We start from the raw sequence: 24,037 nt of genomic DNA on the forward strand, positions 1-24,037 counted from the left end.
TTCTGAGGGTTGTCTTTTCATCTTGTTTATGGTTTCCTTCACTGTGCAAAAGCTTTTATGTTTCATTAGGTCCCATTTATTTTTGTTTTTATTTCCATTACTCTAGGAGGTGGGTCAGAAAGGATCTTGCTGTGATGTATGTCATAGAGCGTTCTACCTAAGTTTTCCTCTAAGAGGTTTATAGTGTCTGGCTTTACATTTAGGTCTTTAATCCATTTTGAGTTTATTTTTGTGTGTGGTGTTATTAAGTTTTCTAATTTCATTCTTTTACAGGTAGCTGTCCAGTTTTCCCAGCACCACTTATTGAAGAGGCTGTCTTTTCTCCATTGTATATTCTTGCCTCCTTTATCAAAGGTAAGCTGACCATATGTGTGTTGGTTTATCTCTGGGCTTTCTATGCTGTTCCATTGATCTATATTTCTGTTTTTGTGCCACTACCATACTGTCTTGATTACTGTAGCTTTGTAGTATAGTCTGAAGTCAGGGAACCTGATTCCTCCAGCTCTGTTTTTCTTAAGATTGCTTTGGCTATTCGGGGTCTTTTGCATTTCCATACAAATTGTGAAATTTTTTGTTCTAGGTCTGTGAAAAATACCATTGGTAGTTTGATAGGGATTGCAATGAATCTGTAGCTTGCTTTGGGTAGTACAGTTGTTTTCACTATGTTGATTCTTCCAATCCAAGAACATGGTGTATCTCTCCATCTGTTTGTATCATCTGTAAGTTCTTTCAATAGTGCCTTATAGTTTTCTGCATAGAAGTCTTTTGTCTCCTTAGGTAGGTTTATTCCTAGGTAGTTTATTCTTTTTGTTGCAATGGTAAGTGGGAGTGTTTCCTTAATTTCTCTTTCAGATTTTTCATCATTAGTGTATAGGAATGCAAGAGATTTCTGTGTATTAATTTTGTATCCTGCTACTATACCAAATTCACTGATTAGCTCTAGTAGTTTTCTGGTAGCATCTTTGAGATTCTCTATGTGTAGTATTATGTCATTGGCAAAGAGTGACAGCTTTACTTCTTCTTTTCCGATTTGGATTCCTTTTATTTCTTTTTCTTCTCTAATTGCTGTGGCTAAAACTTCCAAAACTATGTTGAATAATAGTGGTGAGAGTGGGTAACCTTGTCTTGTTCCTGATCTTAGAGGAAATGGTTTCAGTTTTTCACCATTGAGAATGATGTTGGCTGTGGGTTTGTCATTTATGGCCTTTATTATGTTGAGGTAAGTTCCCTCTATGCCTACTTTCTGGAGGGTTTTTATCATAAATGGGTGTTGAATTTTGTTGAAAGCTTTTTCTGCATCTATTGAGATGATCATATGGTTTTTCTCCTTCAGTTTGTTAATATGGTTTATCACATTGATTGATTTGCATATATTGAAGAATCCTTGCATTCCTGGCATAAACTCCACTTGATCATGGTGTATGATCCTTTTAATGTGCTGTTGGATTCTGTTTGCTAGTATTTTGTTGAGGATTTTGCATCTATGTTCATCAGTGATATTGGTCTGTAGTTTTTTTTGTGTGTGTGTGACATCTTTCTCTGGTTTTGGTATCAGGGTGACGGTGGCCTCTTAGAATGTGTTTGGGAGTGTTCCTCCCTCTGCTATATCTTGGAAGAGTTTGAGAAGGATAGGTGTTAGCTCTTCTCTAAATGTTTGATAGAATTCGCCTGTGAAGCCATCTTGTCCTGGGCTTTTTTTGTTGGAAGATTTTTAATCACAGTTTCAATTTCAGTGCTTGTGATTGGTCTGTTTACATTTTGTATTTCCTCGTGGCTCAGGCTCAGGGGGTTGTGCATTTCTAGGAACTTGTCCTTTTTATTAGAATACAGTTACTTATAGTAATCTCTCATGATCCGTTGTATTTCTGCAGAGTCAGTTGTTACTTCTCCTTTTTCATTTCTAATTCTATTCATTTGAGTCTTCTCCCTTTTTTTCTTGATGAGTCTGGCTAGTGGTTTATCAATTTTGTTTATCTTCTCAAAGAACCACCTTTTAGTTTTACTGATCTTAGCTATTGTTTCCTTCAGTTCTTCATTTATTTCTGACTTGACTTTTATGATTTCTTTCCTTCTGCTAACTTTGGGTTTGTTTGTTCTTCTTTCTCTGGTTCTTTTAGGTGTAAGGTTAGATTGTTTATTTGAGATTTTTCTTGTTTCCTAATGTAGGCTTGTATAGCTATAAACTACCCTCTTAGAACTGCTTTTGCTGCATCCCATAGGTTTTGGGTCATTGTGTTTTCACTGTCATTTGTTTGTAGGTATTTTTTTATTTCCTCTTTGATTTCTTCAGTGATCTCATGATTATTTAGTAGTGTATTGTTTCGCCTCCATGTGTTTGTATTTTTTACAAATTTTTTCCTGTAATTGATATCTAGTCTCATAGTGTTGTGGTCAGAAAAGATACTTGATATGATTTCAATTTCTTAAATTTACCAAGGCTTGACTTTTGACTCAGAATATGATCTATCCTGGACAGTGTTCCATGAACACTTGAGAAGAAAGTGTATTCTGTTTTTTTTGGATGAAATGTCCTATAAATATCAATTAAGTCCATCTTGTTTAATGTATCGTTTAAAGCTTGTGTTTCCTTATTTATTTTCATTTTGGATGATCTGTGCATTGGTGAAAGTGGGGTGTTAAAGTGCCCTACTATGATTTTGTTACTGTCGATTTCCTCTTTTATGGCTGTTAGCATTTGCCTTAAGTATTGAGGTGCTCCTATGCTGGGGCATAAATATTTACAATTTTTATATCTTCTTCGATTGATCCCTTGATCATTACATAGTGTCCTTCTTTGTCTCTTGTAATAGTCTTTATTTTAAAGTCTATTTTGTCTGATATGTGAATTGCTACTCCAGCTTTCTTTTGATTTCCGTTTTCATGGAATATCTTTTTCCATCCCCTCACTTTCAGTATGTGTTCCTAGGTCTGAAATGGGTCTCTTGTAGACAGCATACATATGGGTCTCGTTTTTGTATCCATTCAGCCAGTCTGTGTCTTTTGGTGGGAGCATTTAATCCATTTACATTTAAGGTAGTTATTGATATGAATGTTCCTAATACCATTTTCTTAATTGTTTTGGGTTTGTTTTTGTAGGCCTTTTCCTTCTCTTGTGTTTCCTGCCTAGAGGAGTTCCTTTAGCATTTGTTGTAAAGCTGGTTTGGTGGTGCTGAATTCTCTTAACTTTTCCTTGTCTGTAAAGCTTTTAATTTCTCCGTTGAATCTGAATGAGATCCTTGCTGGGTAGAGTAATCTTAGTTGTAGGTTTTTCCCTTTCATCACTTTAACTATGTCCTGCCACTCCCTTCTGGCTTGCAGAGTTTCTGCTGAAAGATCTGCTCTTAACCTTAGGGGATTCCCTTTTATGTTATTTGTTGATTTTCACTTGCTGCTTTTAATATTTTTTCTTTGTATTTAATTTTTGTTAGTTTGACTAACATGTGTCTTGGTGTGTTCCTCCTTGGATTTATACTGTATGGGACTCTCTGTGCTTCCTGGACTTGATTGACTATTTCCTTCCCCATATTAGGGAAGTTTTCAACTATAATCTCTTCTAATATTTTCTCAGACCCTTTCTTTTTCTCTTCTTCTTCTGGGACTCCTATAATTCTAATGTTGGCATTTTTAATGTTGTCCCAGAGTCTCTGTTCTCAATCCTTTTCATTCTTTTTTCTTTATTCTGTTCTGCAGTAGTTTTTTCCACTATTTTATCTTCCAGGTCACTTATCCATTCTTCTGCCTCAGTTACTCTGCTATTGATTCCTTCTAGAGAATTTTTTATTTCATTTATTGTGTTGTTCATCATTGTTTGTTTGCTCTTTAGTTCTTCTTGGTCCTTGTTAAACGTTTCTTGTATTTTCTCCATTCTATTTCCAAGATTTTGGATCATCTTTAGTACCATTACTCTGAATTCTTTTTCAGGTAGACTGCCTATTTCCTCTTCATTTGTTAGGTCTGATGGGTTTTTACCTTGCTCCTTCATCTGCTGTGTGTTTTTCTGTCTTCTCATTTTGCTTAACTTACTGTGTTTGGGGTCTCTTTTCTGCAGGCTACAGGTTTGTAGTTCCCATTGTTTTTGATGGCTGCCCCCAGTGGGTTAGGTTGGTTCAGTGGGTTGTGTTGGCTTCCTGGTGGAGGGGACCAGTGCCTGTGTTCTGGTGGATGAGGCTGGATCTTGTCTTTGTAGTGGGCAGGAATGCATCCAGTGGTGTGTTTTGGCGTATCTGTGACCTTATTATGATTTTAGGCAGCCTCTCTGCTAATGGGTGTGGTTGTGTTCCTGTCTTGCTAGGTGTTTGGCATAGGGTGTCCAGCACTGGAGCTTGCTGGTCATTGAGTGGTGCTGTGTCTTAGTGTTGAGATGGAAATCTCCGAGAGAGCTTTTGCTGTTTGATATTACGTGGAGCCGGGAGGTCTCTGGTGGACCCATGTCTTGAACTTGGCTTTCCCACCTCAGAGGCATAGCCCTGACACCCGGCTGGAGCACCAAGACTCTGTCAGCCACCCAGCTCACTCTGGGCTTGTATTTCGATGATGTGGCTCTGGAGAGCTTGGGCCACTTTTCCTGGAATTGGCCAAGGAGAAGCATGAGGGCTCTGAGTGTCTTGAAAATGCAAAACCAGTGCGGCGGCCGCCCCCTCTTCCAAAAAGTACAGAGGCCTCCCCAAGATGACTTGCATAAAACCCAAGATGCTGTGGGAGCTGCCGTGCTCGTGGAGAAGAATCTGAACCCAGCCCTTGTGGACCTGCATACCCTGGGTTCTGCCCCTGCCTCCACACCTTTTAAAAAAAAGAAAAAAAAAGTAATCATTTTATGTCCACAGGTAGGAAGCAGTGTAGCTTTGGATATACTAATCATTGCGTTTCATGTCATGAATAATACATTTAAGTTCTCTGCTGTACTTTGATAATGTATATATGCAGCATGTTTACCCTTTGCATGCATATTGTAGCTTTTATGATGTATTATGTACAAGCAGTTAGTTCCATTTATTGTTTTAGAGCTTATGATAAAATCATGCTATGGTAAAATGAACAACTAGTAGTCATGCTCAGAGATATTGGAGTCTTTATTGAAAGACAAGCCTGGTCCTGGTCTTAACTTTTGTTGGGCTGGAGGTACAACTAAAAATAGAGGTTGACTTACCATATGTCTAAAGATTTAACAGTTACAAATGAAGCTAACACAATTATAAGAAAATATGTGCTATCTTCCTACCTTGATGAATAGGTCTTCACAATAAATCCCAAGACCAGTTAGAACTTGAAATTCTTGGAATACTTGGAGCTTCCTGGGGAGAGCCAGACATATGGCCTATGGCTTCTTACTCATCCCACCAAGCTCTCCATCCCGAATCACAGGGTGCTTGGTGCCTTGTGCCCATGTGTTCACGCTGCAGTCCCCATTGGCAAGCTTCATGTATAGCTGCCCCTTGCACACACATCTTTTTGACCGCTTTCTGGCTTGGCAATGGTGGCTTTGCTTACCGTCTGGTAAGAGGCCTGTGCAAGTCCTGGAAACACACTAAGGCTGTTTCAGTAGCTATTTCCAGGGTCCCAAGGCCCCAGAGCCTTGGTGCTGCACAGCCGTTACCTGTGTGGAGGGGCATAGCTGGAAGAGGGCAAGAGCAGACTGTAAATGCACTGGCTCAGGCCAGGAGCCCTCTTGTCCAAGTGGTACTTCTGAGAGTCCAATCTAGAAATTTAGTCTTCATTCACTTTACTTGATGGTTGCATTGTTTTGAAGGTGGAACTTTGGCAATCCACACGAAAAGAGATGCTCTGTTCATTTACTCACATGAAGATATTTTAGAAGTAAAAGTGAGTTACCAAGGAAAATATGAGAGGAACTAATATATGTAATAAACCATGATATTTAGGGGAACTTTTATCATGACAGTAAATACAGTTCTGTGTTTTTTGTGCATTGTGGATTTTACTTAAAATCGAAATAGCAAAATTCAGTGTGATTTCCAGTTGCCTGTAAGTCATTTGGCGTTTGTAGTCTTCACAAAATGCAAGTTTTTATGCATGAACATATACATTTTTTCACTTAATTTTTTTCTAGAGGTTTTAGGTATTAATCTGCTAAGCAGGTTCCCTTTGATATGTAATACAAAAGTCAATTCTGTAGATGAGAATAAGTAACCAAAAGAATTTAATAACTCTACATTTAATTAGGTATTTGATTCACTTGTCTTCAAACCTAAACATATAGTTAAGTAACTAAAAATAATCAATTTTTAAAACTGCCAGTAATTTTGCAATAGAGGGAATAACAATACCCCTTCTGGGATTACACCATGAGAAGAGGCCACATCCTTCCTTTTTTTAACTTTTCTGCAATTTTCTATCACAACTGTTGCCTAATCAGTCTGAGAGAAATATTTGCCCAGACTAACTATAGATTATTGTATTCCATTTCAAACTGAAAATTTTATTACAAGTACATAGTCAAGGATTTAGTCTTCCTTCACTCCTGGTATTTTATCAAACCATATTTAGTATGCTCATTTGAAAGCATATCCGTTGTTAAATAACAAGGATATTTTTGCTTTATGCTTTACAAATGACAAAGACGAAATCAACTTTCTATCAGGTCAGGCAAAGACTCTTTATATGGCTGTGTTTAGTAAGAAGGCAGAGGGCAGGTTACTCAAAGGCAGGATGTAGTTTCACCTGTGCAAGATACATAGGCAAAGGTATGAAGTGAGATCCTAAGGCATAGAACCCTTTGCAAAAATTATTTTGGTGAGATACTGGCTCATTTTTCTGCATCGGTTTTGCTGTATTTTGGTGCTTACTGACTCCAAGTCATAGAAGCATCTGCTCCAGGCACACAAATGTTACTTCCAAAAAGGACACTATTTGCTGCTGCAGTCTGGGTTTTAAAGAACCACTTGTATCATTTGTGAAAGTATCCCGGAAATTAGAGCAGGAACTTGGTCTCAATAAAGTCCTGGCCTCATCTCTGCAGTCAGAGGATTACATGGGGAAATTTCTTATTAATACTGTACACTAATCGGTGCCTCAGTCCACGCATGTGTTGGGAGAGAGAAATTTTATTATATTTGGAAGATAAAATCCCCACTGACTAGAAACTCTCAAAGGATATACTCAGCTGCCATTAAATGCATTGACAGTGCAGTGACATTTATGTGCACACATTTCCATCACTGAAAGTAAAATAAATTACACGAAGTAGTTTCAATTACTTTATCAAACACATCTGCAGGATTTCATGACATTTAAATCATTACACACGGGCCGTCATAAGGAATAAGTGTCTGAAATGAGATTCAGTCCTAAGGGAGGAGCACAATTTTTTCTCTGAAGAGTTTCTGTACTGAGAATGAATATAAGTGTTCAGTCTTTTGGAATCTTGTTCAGTACCATTACTTTTCAGCAATAGGCCAGAAATCGTGGATTATGGGTTTTTTCATAGGGCCTACCATAATTTGAATATTAGCCTATCAATGACAGTTCCTCTGATTGCAAGTTCTTACTATGGAATTTTTCTTCTTTCATTAAAATGATTTAAGAAATAACTGTGGAAACTAGGCATCAGATTTTCGATTTACAAGACCAGACCTGGAAAATTTTTCTGGGCTATTATGGTGGTGGGATGAGTCTAAGAGTTGGCCTGGAGGAGTTTGGGGCCTTGCTGAACTTTTTTTTCTGTCGAATCTATGTTGCAATGGACACAGAAGGTATTTTGAAGGGAGTAAAGTCAGTTGGAGGAGTTGTTTGGAGAGGAATGGTAATAGTGGTGATGTAGGGCCTTGAGCAGCTTTGACCTTTTCGAGCATCAGCAGAGAGGTTCTGCATTATTTCTCTCAACTCCAGGAGCTGAGAATCAGGTCCAGCCCCAGGCCTCACAGTACCGCCCGCATCTCAAAGACTGCTTGGTTGACGACTTTCACTCTTTTCCATTGATGATTATTTTCTTAGGATGTTCTTTATCTAAATTTTAATTATCATAACAGCCTCCAAAAGAGACCCCAGTAGACATTAACAGAGCCCTTAATTTCAAACAAATGGTTTTAGAATATCAGCAAGAAAAAATGAAGTAATGATGATGTTATACAGAGGAGTAGTGTTTAAATAAATATCCAGTTACAGTAAGTAATGGTGACCAAAGGGGTTGCAAAGGCAACTTTAGGAGAAGACTTAGATAATTATTCATGAGAGATTGTATTATGGGTTTTGGATTCAAGAGGGGTCAAATGACAATTTTATTTCTTCACTAGTTTTTATGGAAATTAAGAAAAGTGCTTTGTTTGAACCTCAGTCCCCCTCAAAGTAGAACGGGGATAATGCCATTTCTCAGAATTTTTGTGAGGTTTGTAAGCAATATATGCAAAATTACTAACATAGTATCTTTTTTGTGTGCACTTAATAAATTGTATCTGTTATATCAAATTGCTAAGTGAATAGGAGAGATTCAGATAAAAAAAAAAAACTCAAAGAAGAAAGAAGCATTTATAATGAAAAAACCCAGATAGCTATTACATATGGGAAATCAGGATAAAGGTAGGAATGCTAAGATTTGGTGGAGAGGTATTAGGAGGAAGTAGGTAGGAATGTAGGCTTGAAATCCAAATTACTTGTGTTCAAGTCCCAGTTCTACCATTTAATAACTGTGTTTCATTAGGCAAATGACAAGCACTTTATATTTCAGTTTATTCATCTGTAAAATGGGGATAATGGTAACCATACCTACTTGATATGGTTGTTCTGAGGAGTGAATGAGTTGATATTTATAAATCTAAATGCTAGCATGTAGAAAGCACTAAGTAAACATTAGTCTTCAGTATGATTGCTTGGACTCTTGGGTGCTATTTGATACTTTTCATTTTTGCTTTTTCAGACATAGTAATAGGGAAGATTGACTTACAACGATTAAAGAAAAAAATTTCACCAAAAGGTTTTTAGTTTGAATATAAAATGTCATAACAGGCCATCAGTCTCTAACAACCAAAACAAACCAGATAAACTATAAAAATCATAGTTAAAAAATATCCCTATTATAAAGCTAAGCACATAAAGAAACACAAACAAATAAAACATCAGAGTGTGAGGATCCCTTTATAGGAGAAGAGAGACTTACCACTGCTCTCATCATTGGAGGAAATGTCTACCAAAGATAGGAGAGGGAAAAACCAGCTGAACTGCTAACATATGTTTAATAGCCATGAATGGGCTGTTGTAATAGAACTACAAGGGACCCCCACCGTAGAGCAAGTCTTCACTCACCACCAATTGGAAAAAAACATTTTAAAAATGTACAATAGCATAAAAAATAAGATAAGAAAAAAATCAACCTGATGATACTTAAGATCTCCATACTAAAAACTGTAAAATATTACTGAGAAATTAAATAAGACATAAAAATGGAGATACACTGCATGTTTCTAGATTGGAAAATGAAATATTGCTGAGATGGCTATACTTTCTAATTTGATATATACATTCAGTGTAATTTATATCAAAAACGCAACATGCTATTCTGAAGAAGTAGACAAGATGGTTCTAAATACATATAGAAATGAAAATAAAATAGGATAGCTAAAACCATCTTGAAAGAAGAAGTTGTAGGACTTCACCTGGTTTCAAAATTTATTATAAATATACAGTAATCAAGGCAGTGGTATTGGCCTAAGCATAGACAAATAGAATATGGAACATAATAGAGTCTAGAAACAGACCCATACATATTCAGTCAACTGACTTTCTTTTTTTTAACGGAAGTGCCAAAGCTATTTTTTGAGTTGTTCCAGTTTTTGCAAGTTGTTCCTGCAATATCTGTCTTTTCAACAGATATTGCAGGAACAACTAGGTATCTGTATGGAAGAAAATGTATTTTGACTCTGATCACATACCATACACAAAAATTAATTCTAGTTGGGTCATAGATCTAAACCAGATTCAAAAAGTTCTAGAAGAAAACAGAAAAATACCTTCATGACCTCAGGTTAGGCAAAACTTTCCTGTATAGGACACAAAAAACATAAAGCATAAGTTGATTATTAGACTTAGGCAAAATTAAATTCTGCCCATCAAAAGACTCCATTAAAAATTAATACATATGTCATGAACTAGAAAAATTTATAGTATCTTACAAAGGATTTGTATACAGAATACATAAAGAATTCCAACCAATCAACTATAAAAACACAAATAACCAACTAGAAATAGGTGCAATAGACCTGAATAGATACTTCACAGAAGTACATTAAAAAAGTGTTCAGTGTTATTAGTTATCAGGCTGTGCAAACTAAAACAAAAATGAGATGCTACTAAACATGCCCTGGAATGACTAAAATAAAAAAGACTGAAAACATCAAATTTTGGTGAAGCTATGGAGTGATAGAACCTCTCATACAATGGTGATGGGAGTGTTAGTAGTACAACTGCTTAGGAAAACTGGCAGTTTCTTAAAATTAAACATACATCTCCCCTATGACCCAGGAATAGTTCTCAGAGGTATTTACCATGACTTGTAGAAGAATGTTTATAGCAGCCATATTTATAATAGCCTTATACTAGGATCAACCCAAATGTCTAACAACAGGAGAATTGATAGACAAATTGTAGTATATCCATAGAATTGAATACTACTTAGTAATAAAAAGAAAAACTAATGATACACAGAGCAGTATGGATACATGTCAACATTATATTAAAAGAAGCTATACACAGAAGAGCACATACTGTAGGATTTCATATATATGATATCCAAGTGCAGACAAAAGTAATCTATGGTGATAGAAATCCCGTATTAGATGAGGAGTAGGGAGAGAAATGACTGGAAAGGAGTGCCAGGGAACATTTGTTCTACTATATATATTTTGAATGGTGGTTGCATGGCTGTATTTAATTGTCAGAGTTCATCAAATTGAACATTTAAAGTTCATGCATTGTATTGAATATTAATTACATCTCAATAAAGTGGAAACCTGCCGAGAAAAGTATCAGATCGTTGGTTAAAAAGAAATCACAGAACAGTTGAACGATTTTTATTTCTGAATGATGAAAAGAGTTTTCCAAGAATAACACGTAAAGGTCACAAAAATAATCATTTGCCTTGTTTGTTTGTTAGCAGAATAGAATCATGCCCCAGTACAAAATCCTTTTTGTCCTGAAGTGTGTCACTACCTAAGCGCAGCCTTCTTGAGTTGTGTCTCTAATCCCCAGCGTATTCTGATCTTTAGTGCAGCCAATTCTTTTGTCTAAATGATTCACATTTCTGCTCTCTTTGTTGTAAATAAAACAAATGTTGCAACAACTTAACATTTTAGGCGTCTTACGTTTTCATCAGAAAGCAATTCCTTGCAATGCAACCTGTCATGTTTTTATTATTTGGTACCTTATTTTGCCAAATATGTGATGACGACGTGTGTGTGTGTGTGTGTGTGTGTGTGTGTGTGTGTGTGTGTTGTGGGCAGGAGGAGTTAGGAGGTAGAAAGTGAGAGTGTATTGGCCTTCAGTGAGGTTGGATGAAGGATATTCAAATCCCTGAATAACGAAAAGCCTAGTGGAAGGAATTTCTCTACTTAATGGAACACGATAAATTCTCTGAGTCTGTAGATGTTCCATAATGGATTGATAAATAAGTTTATGTACTCCCCTAACTGAGAAACAGTTTCCTGCTGCAGTTTTAAAGAACAATCAGATCTACTACTTTCAAAATACGTGCATCCTTCGTCGTCAACCTGTTTTAAGAGCATATAATTGTTCAAGTGCTTTGGAATAATTTTTATTACTATCTTATAATTATGTGGCCTGCTGAAGTCAGGAGTGACAGCTATGGAAGCATCTTAATAAGCTTTTTTTTATGCTACTGTCACTCCAATTCAACCTGAGCCTGATGAAAAGATATTCTCCCTTTCCTAGTTTAGCTGAAAAGCATCTAAATATATAATTTGTGGTGCGGTGCTCATTTAAATCAGATCACCTTGGAATTCAAGTTACGTATAGCTCTTAGCAAGTTTTTTTCTCACTAGAACTTTGAAGAAAAAGGCATAATGAGTTCTGATGCATTGTTGGATTGAGTTCCTATAGCTATTTAGGATGTATCAGTTATCGTGGAGCCACGTACATTCTGAGGGAGAATTTCTTGTCTGGGAGAGTGTTCTGCCCTGGGATCATGGCAATGGGTCAGAAAACATATCAGAAGCCACTTTTTTATGTTACTTTTTTGTTCATGACACCCAAAAGTGGGTCTCCTCCCTTTTTGAGTGCCTGAGGCTCAGTGGTGGATGAGTTAGGTAGGATATAGACATAAGAGTCTTCTTCCCTAGTTTATCTAACTGATGCTGAGTGGCCTTCCATATACCTAGATAGTATAAAAAGTATGTGTGTGTGTGTGTGTGTGTGTGTGTGTGTGTAATATGTATGTTTCAATATGCTTTTTATACATTTTACATACATGTATGTGTATACATGCAGATACACACACATATATATAGATGGTTGATTGACCAGGTAAGAATTATCTTTCAGCATCAGTTGGCCAGTTCATAGAAAGTTTTTTGGAGAACAAATTAGCAGGCTCAATCAAATTGGAAATGTGCATAATATTTGACCAAATAACTTTACCTCTAAAAATCTATCCTACAGAAATTTTTGTACATTTTCAAAGACATATATATGACCATTGCAAGCTTTTTTTGATGCCAAACATTTGAAAGCAACTTAAATGTCCATCAATGAATTATGCTACATTCCTTCTGTCAAGTATTGTGTGGTTACAAAAATAAGACGTTGATAAAAGGAAAATGTAATTCACTGAGTGCTGTGTATAGCATGATCCCATTTATGATAAACAAAGCAATCAAGTAAATAGCTTTTATGTATGCACAGAATATTCTGAAAGGAATTTTAAACTGTTACTTCTTGGGTGAAGAGAGGAATTAGGCAAGGAGTACTAAAGGGGAATAATTCTTTCCTCTTTTCTTTTGTGTTGAATTTTAAGGTTGTATATATGTATTACATGTTTAAACAGGAAAGAATGAATCAATTGCAAAATTTCTTTGTCAGTAATTGTGATCTATTAAAGAAGTAGTGAATTCCCAAATTAGAATATGGTTAACAATAATGAAAGTTACATGATAATGTAGAAGATATTGATTGAAAAGATTGCTATTTAAACTTGTAACTCCAAAAGGTATATTAAAAGATCTTAAATTTTTCATTGAAATGCTATTTTTTGTAAATAGTTGAAAAACTTGATATTTGACTACTTCCTTTTCAGAGTGTGAGATACCTATACTACCTGTATTTTATAACTGAGTGATTGTTTATGTAGCATTCTGTAGTGGGTTCAATGATGAATCCCCAAAAGATACATCTAAGTCCTAATCCCTAGAACCTGTGAATGTCTGTGCTCTTATTTGGAAGTAGTCTTTGTACATGTAACTAAAAGGATCTTGGGATGAGATGATCCTGGATTATCTAGGTGGGCCCTAAATCCAATGATAAGTATCCTTATAAGAGTTAGGGACATGCAGATCTTATAGACAGAGGAGATTTTATAGACACAGAGGAGAAGGTCATGTGAAGATGAAGGCAGAGGTTGGAGTGATGCAGCCATTAGCTAAATAAGATCTGAGGTCACCTGAAACTGGAGGAACAAGGAATGATTGTCCCCTAGAGCCTTCACAGGGAGTGTGGCCCTGCAGACACCTTGATTTTAGACTTCTGGCCTCCAGAGCTGTAAAAGAATAAATTTCTGTTATTTTAGCTTCTAGATTTATGGTAATGTGTTACAATAGCCACAGGAAACTAATATACCGTATGTCTCCTAAATAAAAACTAGCAGAGGAGATGAGAATTTTAAAACTTAGATTATTTCAAATTTCCTCTTAGATTTTGAAAAAAAAAAGGAAAAACCCACCAAGTCATTATGATTACCAGGGAAATGAACGTTATTCCATGTGTTTCCTCAGGACTACTAAATATTGGAAGATTCCTTAGGGATAATCTGGTCCAGCAACCATGCACAGAAGAGTCCATAAGATGTCAGGAAGGAGTCCTGGGTGTTGGAATTGGGCTGGGTTAGGGCAGAAGTGAGTAGTGACTGATAACAAGTAAAGTGTCTAGTCTACCTAAATGCATTGCAAATCAAACAATTACAAACGCTGTGAAGGCAAAAGAAATAGAACTATCTGGCCCCTGCATGCCCATTAAAACTTAGGGGGATCTCCTACCAAAATGAAGAGGAAAGTGAAAACTGGAAGACCGTAGGCTGTCCCTGTCACAACCAAACTAGCAGCTGAGCTGGGATAAGCATCCCTGGTTCCTCCCTCCTACTCTAGGGTTATTCCACCTCCAGTTCTCTTTATCTCTGCAAAGCAGAATGGAACAAAATAAGATGTGTTGACCAGCGTGTGTCGGACACCATGCCAGGTTCTTTCAGATATGTAATCTCATTTAATTCTCACAACAGCCCCCAGAGGTTGGTTGCCTAAGATCCCTCAAGTAGTAATGCAGGTCCCTCTGGCTGGGGAAACTCATGCTGTTTCCAAGACATAACACTGCTTCCAAAGGAGGGCACAACCAGCTGTGAGACTTTGGGGGAAATACAAATATGTTCTCTTTCCAAAGATATGTCATAGTTATTTTTAATAATCATATTAATTTTTAATATGCTTGAATTAGGAAAGTGTAATTTTTTTGCCATCATACAATTACCTTCACTAATTATTTTCTGTTACAAATCATGTAGGTTTTTTTCTTATCTTTTTGGCTTTATAAGAATTTCCTTTCCCTTAATAAATCCAAGACAGCAGACTTGTTGCTTAATTTTTTTTCCTTGATTATTCTCCAACTGCTGAAATCATTAGATTACATTTGGAATGTGATCTGATTTCCTCTGTACTTGCTAAATGAAGTAATTATTTTGTATATCTGCCTTTTTATTTAAACAGTTTGTACCTTTAACAATTTTGTCTTGTGGATTTTACACATGCTTAAAGAGCTAAGCTTGGCTCTGCTAGAAGACAGTCATCTTTTTTGTGGTTGACACATGGGGAAAATGCACTTTTAGATAATACATTTTGGGAAGGAGTCTTTTGCCTGTAGTCATTCTGCCAAACGATGTAGGAATTTTCTACTCATTGTCCTCATTTAGTTAACCAATAAATATTTATTCATGGCCTATTATGTGCTCAGCATGTTACTTGTAGACCATTTTAGATGTCTTAAAAGAAATAAAGAAATATGATTGCAGTCTTTATACACCTGCAACTTAGCTATGAAAATAAGAGTAACAAAGAATCAGAGATGTGGATGCCTAATTGAGCATTAGGAACTCAAAAATTAAGCAGCCCAGTATGAACTAAAGTAGAGAAGATTTCATGGGGATTGTGGAATTTGAGCTAGATGTACAAAAATGAGTAGGATGAATTGGTAGGAGATAAGTTTGTTTTATTTATTTACTTTTGTGGAAAGAATAGAATTAAAAAGGTAAATGTGGAAATTTGTGTATTTGGAGCATAGCGAACGAATGGTTAATCACCAATAAGAAATAAGGAGAATAAGAAATTAGGTGTGGTAGCCAAATGGGAAAATAATAAATGCTTTAAAAGCCAGTCTAAGGAATTTAGATTTGAAAGCAGTCGATGATAATCTTCTTATGCTGGAAAATGAAAAAAATAAAAGGAATTTATAAAGGAGATTTAGCATCAAAACATATGACAGTTGGATTAGAGTAGAAGTAAGGTCAGTGTTAGAGTCAAGTAAGCTGAGAGGCTAAAACACTGCTGTGCTAATCTGGTTGTGGTATAGGGAGGGTTTGGACTAGGGTGGTGGTAGTGGGGATGATGGGGTAAAACAGATTCTTCCAGGAGACACTGAAGGAAGAAACAATGAGCCTTGTTTAGAGATTAGAGAATGGAGATGCCTGAAGGCAGCTAGAAAGGACCTATGATTGAGTAGGGAAGGAAACGCAGGCCTAATAATAATCACATAGCTGAAGTAGTGAGTGGGTATCAGCCCAGTCTTGCTATAGTAAGAAAACCAGAGGGATGAGCTTAAAGAACACTCTGCACTTAGGAACCCTGTAGAGGAAAGGAGAGGAGAGATGGGAGAAGCCTTTAATGTACCAAAGATGCCAAAGGATGAGAGAATTTCATGAGTGGATGGTTTGTAACATCAAACATTATAAGATGTCTGAGGAAAGGCCAAGGCCATCAGTTTAGCAGGAAGAGATTATTGGTAATCTTCAAGGAAATAGTTTCTGTGGAGCGGTATGTACCAAAGTATTGGGTTGGCCAAAAAGTTCGTTCGGATTTTTCCATACGCTCTTATGGAAAAACCGGAATGAACTTTTTGGCCAACCCAATAGATGGTAAAGGGAACAAGAAGGAATTAAAATCATTAAAAGAGGAGAGGAAAGATGTAGATCAAATATTTGAATAGCCTGGCAGCAAAACCAGCATGGGGCATTAGTTACTAAGTAAATAGATAGGCAGGAATAAAAGAAGGATGTTATGATAGCTGGGATCCAAGATGGTACCCAGTGATCTTCACTTCCTGCTATTCATAACCTTGTATAGTTCCCTCTCACATGAAATGATGCTGCCTTGAATAACCATTAGTATATTGCAGAAATAATGGTGTATGACTTCTGAGGCTGGGTCATAAAAGATATGGTTGGTTTTGCCATGTTCTCTCGTAGACTGCTCATGCTGGGGGAAGCCAGCCATCATGTCATGATGACAGTGATGCAGCTTGTGGAGAGCAACCTGAGGACTCCTCCCAACAACTGGCACCAGGTTAGTGAGCTTTCTTAGGAACAGATCCTCCAGGTCAAATCAAGCCTTCAGATGTCGGCTGACATCCTGACTGCAAGCTCACAAGAGACCCGAAGTCAGAAGCCCCCAGGTAAGCCAGAACTGAACTCCTGACCCATGGAAACCAGAGATGATAAATGTTTATTGTTTTAAGCCACTAAATTTTGGAGTGATATGTGATGTTAACTACTACAGATTTCTTTAGATACTTTCTTTTGTGTGTGTGTTTATCTTTTATGTTTTGTTTTTTTGTTTTTGGCTGGTGGAAACCCAAATGTGTTTTAAGGTCCTTATGGATATTGGAATGATCTGAGATGAGAATATCAGGAAGAGAATTGCAAGGCTAAGCTCTGAGTGGCTGAAAAAATCGGATGACTAAAAGCTGGGGAGATGATTTTCAAAAAGTAAAAGTGGTCTATTTTCTGAAAGTAATGGCAAGTTTAAAATACATGTAGACTCCATTCCATCCTGAGATGAGGACAGGAGTGCCTGAAATAATTCAGTTAAGATCATTTCAATTTACTAAGTCCTCTATGTGTACATAACCCTCTGCATTTATGTTTTTACCTAAATAGGCTAGTAGATACTCTACCTATAAAAAGAAATTTTCTGTGATGGTGTGCTTTTAAGAAAAATTGTGAAAATGTTAATCATTCCTCACAAAGGTCAGGAATCTGCTAAGTGATCTACTAAATGAATATGTAACACTTTATAATGAAACAAGTAGTTTTACTTTTGGTTATGTCCATAGTTTTTCTTCAGAGGTTGCTTATAACTTTTTTAACCCATTGACTTATCTTGGCATCAGGGAACTATATGCATGAATTCTGTAGGTCCTCTTTGCCATCTAAAGGGCAAATGGACTTTGGAACTTGTGTCTTGTGTTCTAAAAGGTTTACTAGGCTGTTAGTCTAATAGAGGGGGTTGAAGAGCAGTACAGATGAGATTACATAGATGTGGTTTGTGAATTGCTTTTGACCCTGTACAGATTCTCGGATTCTGCTGTATGCTCTTTAATATGTATCTTCAAGATGGGAATGTTCATTTATCAATATCGTTTGAACATAATCCATTTGTAGGGTGTTGTATGAATACCTCTAAAGGTGAAAAATATCAATTAGAATCTTTCCCCAAGTAGTTTATAGTCAAATATGATTGCTATAGGCAGGGATGGTCTGGGTGTCAGAGAAAAGGAGTAAGAGTGCACGTATGCCCTGAATGCCTCATGTGATTATTGCATGTGAGTTCCTGTAACAGGGCTCTTCTTAGAGTGCTCTTTGGGATGAGGTGAAGAAATTAGGGAGTGTGTCATCATTCTACGGTGCATTCACAAGCAGCAGTTTACCATATGAAATATTGTTACTGACGACCCAGATGGCCTCAACATTCCCCTCAGCTTGACTAAACTTTAGACATGTTGCTTCCTTACTATAGGCCCCTGATCTCCCTTTTCTTAAAGCATTTAATTTAGAAAAACTGAAATTGTACAGTCTTTCTCTGCCCCTTTGAAATGTATATGAATCTTCTCCCAGCCTTTTGCCACTTTTATAACCTAGGAAATGTCTTAAAGACTGGGGGACTATCTCTTTGAGCTGTACCTCTGTCTCCCAGTACGAGAGGTAGGAGCCTAACTTTGTTGGGTACCAACTAGCAAACCCAGATGGCCTAATCACAGGTGCTGGAAATCTTGCTGCACACATTGCTATGGTCAGCTTACCCCCTCATATCCTCCAGTGCTTTCCCCCTAGCTCACCCCATCACTTAAAAATCCTCTTGCCTTTTGTCTCAGCAGAATGGAGTCTTTCTCTCCTATTGCGATAGCCTGAATAAAGTCTTTGCCTGCTCAGCTTTGGTACAGTTTTTGCTTTGGTACTGGAAATCCTGATGTCATCTGGCCTTGCATACCAATCTTAGTGAAGATGACATTTAGATGAAATCTTCTTAATCCAACTTCTTTGATGTGATGGGAGACACAAATAAATGCTCAATTAAGTATTTTAGATGTAGGTTGGGGTAAGAATTTACAGGGATCTGGAAATTGAATACTGGACATTATTTCAAATTAATAAAGTAATAATTTGGTTGAAAAAAAATCAAACCCTAACCCAAACTTCACAGAAAGGTATACAATAAAGAATGAATGTGTCCCCTATTCCTCTTCTCTAGTCCGCTTCTCAGGTATAGCACTTTGAACTGTTTTTAACTTTTGTTATTATCATAATGCTAAATAATACACTTCTATCAACATTACTTAATTTATCAACTCTTGGTATTATTTATGATGTCCTATAATAGCTGACAATTAATGCATTTCAATGCCTTCTTCTCCCTCACATGTTCCACTCTTGGTTTTCTTATATATATTTTTATAGAGAGAAACACTTTTATAGTTATTCTGGTGGTTACCTTTTTTCACTTAAAATAATTTTAAGACCTCTGTTTCTCGATCTGACAAAGATGATTGGTTCTCGAACTTTAGCATGCATCGAAATCACCTGGAGGGCATGTTAGAACTCAGGTTGCTGGGCCCCACCCCTAGAATGTGATGTCGCAGGTGTTGTGACTTTGTTAAATTAATATTTGTTAGGTAGAGCTGGGGCTGACCCATTGTATAGTGAGCCAAGGTTTAACAAAAGACTAGAAGGGAACTGAAATAAAGACGCTTATTACTCACAAGTCCTAGAGGAAGTACACGGGATGCCTCAAGGGGACCACACGGGAGGTCAAGGCAGGATGCAGCCGGAGAGAGCAGGCAGGACCTGGGAACGTGCCTTTTTTAGAGTGGGTGGGTGGAATGCTTGAGGATTCTTGGGTTAGGACCAGGTTGGTCAATTCAAACCCAAAGGAGCAGGGTTTTGGTAAGCTTTTCAGGGGGTCTTATCTAAGGGGTGCGCAAGAGGAATGCCCTGGGAGGTGGGGGAAGATGCTTATTATAAGGGTGGTTGAGGGAGTCACATTTACAATACCTGTGGCTCTGCCCTCGGTTACTCAGGGCATTTGCTCAGGGAGGGGCTTGTGTCAGTTCACGGCCTCTTGGCCTCACAAAATGAGTGCTGAGCAACAATACCATGGAGTAGTTTAGTTGGACTTACAACAGCAGATCTGGGGTGAGAATCTGAGAATTTGTGCTTCTAACACTGCTTTAGATAGTATTTATTGAGTCACCGTCACACAGGATGAAGAAATTTGTGGATCTACGCTTCCCTTTACTCTTTGTTCCTTTTCCACATCAACTTCTGTCAGCTCTACCATCACTTCCACGTTGTCAATATGTACAAAATTACATTGTTTCGTATTATTTTAATTATGTGTCCTGTTATTTGTATATAATTCAAAAATTTGAAAACCCATCAATAGTATTTATAATATAATAATAAAGTTAAATAGTGATATTCGATCCACGAAGAAGAAAATATAAGCTATGTATATAGGACCAAAACTATGAATGCTTCGAGAGTCTCTGTTTCACTCCCACCTTCACCTTCAAGTGTTGGTTCTGGCTTTGACCCTCAAGTACCTTTTCCTCCTCCACTTCCTGGGGATGTTCCAGGTCGCACACCAGGTTTGGGGCCTTCGTGATGCAGAAACCAGAGGAAAGGAAAAGAGTCATAGGTCAAAGGATGTGTTAAGCCTGGGAAGGAGTTTTGGGGGATGTTTGAAGAGAAGGAATAGGAATAATTTTGTGTGTAAGGGAATTATCTGGAAGATTTATAAGAATTTGAAGAAGTATTGTCTGCATAATCCTTTACAGGGTACAAGAAGTGCCAAGAAAGATTCTGACTGTGCCTTTTTTTTTTTTTTTAATTTATTTATTTTTGGCTGCATTGGGTCTCTGTTGCTGCATGCGGTCTTTCTCTAGCTGCGGCGAGAGGGGGCCACGCTTCAGTATCTGTGGCACACGGGCCCAGCTGCCCCATGGCATGTGGGATCTTCCCGGATCAGGGCTCGAACCCTTGTCCCCTGCATTAGCAGGCAGATTCCCAGCCACTGCACCACCAGGGAAGCCCCCGACTGTGCCTTTTTAATAGTTTTTTTTTTTTTCAAGTTCTGTATTTCTCTTTCTTTCTCTTTTGTTGATTGAAAAGTCAAATGATTTTTATTTCTTTATTAAGAAGTTCTAGACTTTTAATAAACACAATTTGTATACTGAAATTTAGCTTCTTCCTAAAGACACTTGAACTCTGAATTCCTTTTCTCATATTTTATTCTTGATTAAGGAAGTCTTTTGAATTCTTAGAGATGTAGATTTCTTCCTCAACTGTTGTTCTTACGAATGCACAAAACAGGAAATTATAAGTGTAATAGATTGGTTAATATAATATAATTCTCCTTGATCTCAGGGCCATTGTATACTCCTAAAAATTATTGAGGAACCCTAAGAACTTTTGTTTATATGAGTTATATCTACCAGTATTTATTGTATTAAAATCACAACTGAGAAAATTTAAAAATATTTACATATTCATTTAAAAATAATACAACTATTTATTAACATAAACACTGTTATGAAAGTTTACACTTTTCCAAAATAAAAAATAGTTATTAGAGTAGCATTGTTTTACATTTGTGTAAACCGCTTTAATGTCTGGCTTGATAGAAGACAGCTGTATTCTCATATCTGATTCTGCATCATTCTGCTGCCATATATTGTTTTGGTAGAAATACACAGAGAAAATCTGTCTTCACACTTCTGTAACTGGAAAAGGGAGGAGTGTTTTAATAGATTTTTTAGATGATTGTGACTATTTTTTAATACTATGCTGAAATTTAATAAGTGGTAGTTTCTAAAAGTTTAGTTGCAGTGTGGAATCTGAAACTATACCTGTATTAGTTTTTTATTGCTGCCTCAACAAATTACCACAAACTAAGTGGTTGGCAACAGAATTTTATTCTCTCACGGTTGCGGAGGCCAGGAGTCTGAAATCTTGTTGGGCGGCACTCCCTTTAAGGCTCTAGGAGAGATTCTGTTCTGTGCCTCTTTGATCCCCTGATGACTGTTGTCATTCCTTGATTTGTGATCTTATCACTCCAATCTCTACCTCTGTGGTCACATTGCTTTATCCTCTACTACCTATAAAATCTTTCTCTGCCTAACTCTTATAACAATAATTTCACTGGATTTAAGGCCCACCCAGATAATCCAGGATAAGCTTCTTCTCTCAGAAACCTTAATGTAATTATATCTTTTGACATGTAATTCGTTCTTTTATCATATAAAGTCCAGGTTCTTGGGGTTAAGACATGGACATATCTTTTCGAGGGCCACCATTCAACCTGCTAAATGTTATCAATGACCTTGTCCTACTCTATTGCATTAAAATTCATTGGTTTACCTTGCAATCTGAATTGTATTTTACCATGCATACTATTTTAACATCATGCATTAGTCATTTGGAAAATACTCATTCATGAGTTATGAGGATCTTCCAAATATTGACACATTTTATTATGTAGTATCAAAAACCTCTGCTTATTAATATCAACACAGAACTTATCAGAAAAATCTTTGAAGACTGGGAACATGCATAGTGGCAGATACAAGTTTTCCAATTCTAATTTTCACTTGGAAGTGCCAGTTTTATCAATGGCAACAAATCTAGTCAGTTCTTTTTCTTGAAGTGACAGGCTCACTTTGCTCATTTTTAAGAAATGTTCTACCAAATATCTCCAACTTGAATAACTGTCATTTGTTTGTCTGTCATTCTTTCAAGGAAAAATAGTATTCCATGAAAAAGTAGCTAGTTCAGCTCACAACTCAATTGCCTGAGTGCTTTTCCCAAAAGCAACCATTCTACTTGGATGCAGCAAAGTACTTTATGTATATTTCCCCTTTGTCAAATAGAATATTTAAAAGATGCATACCAAAGAGTTGGGATTTAATGCTATTAAGAATTTCTACTGCTTCTTAAGGATATTTTTAAGTGAAATTGACTTTTCTCCCTTATTATTAAATTTTTTGGTAGTGTGTGGGGTGAAAATATCACTGCTGGTACAGCTTGATACTGCTCGATTCATGTGAAGGTGCCAGCAATTTTACCCATGATTGCTGGCACATGTCCATGTGGTGCATAGGCAAATAGTACATTAAAATGATGAAATATTGTTTTGACCTTGCAGAATGCTGAAAGGTGTCAGGGACCCCCTGAGAATTTCTGAGTTGAGGTGTTCTCAAACCTCTTTGCATGTAGAGTCTAGCACTTTGAGATTGAAGGTTTTTGATGCCTTTTTCCATACAGAATTATACTCTGTATCATCAATGACATTAAAAGTATAGCGTTTATTGAAAGGATGCTCTACCATCTACCCTGCAATTTGTTTCCAAGCTAATGCTACGCATCCAGTATATTTTGATATTGAACTCCTTCTGTTGATAATTTCTGTAAATAACATGAAAAGTTCAGACGATAAGCAGGATGTATATTCCTTCCTCAAATAGTTCCGAAGCCGTTTATGACTGGAGAGTTAACTGTTAAACTAGACAGTTGTTTAGTTTTGCCACTAGGGCTGAAAACTGAGGTCATGGTTGTACAAGCAATGATTAACATTCACGTGATATCGAATCATATATGCAGAAATACAGTATGTTGTACCTTTTGTTCTAGCTGCTTCTGTGCCTTTCAGGAGCATTTTATGGCTTTCCTCACATAGGTTTGGAACATTTCTAAACTTGAAAATAAATATAATCCTAATGGGGTCCTCTCTTTCATTATATCCTGTAATTGATTTTGAGTTGTGTGTTTATATACTGTATTCCTTCATAGAAAGATTTAACATCATATAAATATTAATATTTTATAAATTAATAAATTAATTCAGTCTCAGTGCAATTATCATTTAGTTTTTTTCTCTCTGGGGATAAACATGTTGATTAGCCATTTAATTTGGAAAAACAAATAAGTCCAGCCATGAATGTCCTGATAAAGAGTAGTGGTATGTGGAGTGAAATAGCTCTATCAGATATTAAAACATATAAAGATCAAAATAGTGTATTATGACATTTAGACAAAGAGAAGGGAATAAGAAAATCTGTAAATAGATCCTAATCCTTGTGAAAATTTGTTATAAAGTCAGCATATCAAATCACTGGCGAAAAGATACGTATTTTTAAATAAGTGACATTGGGATAACTGACTAGACATATAGAAAAAGTAAAAATTCCATTTATTCTCACACCATACCTAAAGGAAAATTTCAAATGGATGAGAAATACAAATTTAAAAAACAAAGTATACAAGTACTGG

General features: G+C 36.7%; 1 protein-coding gene across 5 annotated transcripts in view; it reads left to right on the top strand.

Annotated features, from left to right (window-relative positions):
• The window catches only part of LOC309631749 (uncharacterized protein), a 673,620-nt gene that overhangs the window by 359,147 nt on the left and 290,436 nt on the right, over positions 1-24,037 (top strand). For 4 of the 5 annotated variants that reach the window (XR_014246463.1, XR_014246467.1, XR_014246468.1 and 1 more), the window contains one exon: positions 16,682-16,778. Coding sequence is in view for 1 of the 5 variants with exons in the window: in XM_082398658.1 (XP_082254784.1) it covers positions 16,682-16,778 (97 nt within the window). In the remaining 4 variants the exon portion in view is untranslated. Of the gene's footprint in view, positions 1-273; positions 355-16,681; positions 16,779-24,037 lie in introns of all 5 variants that reach the window. The other variant, XR_014246462.1, reaches the window with a different exon arrangement.

Source organism: Balaenoptera borealis, assembly GCF_965194805.1.
Source record: "Balaenoptera borealis genome assembly, chromosome: 7".
In the NCBI taxonomy this organism is placed as follows: domain Eukaryota; kingdom Metazoa; phylum Chordata; class Mammalia; order Artiodactyla; family Balaenopteridae; genus Balaenoptera; species Balaenoptera borealis.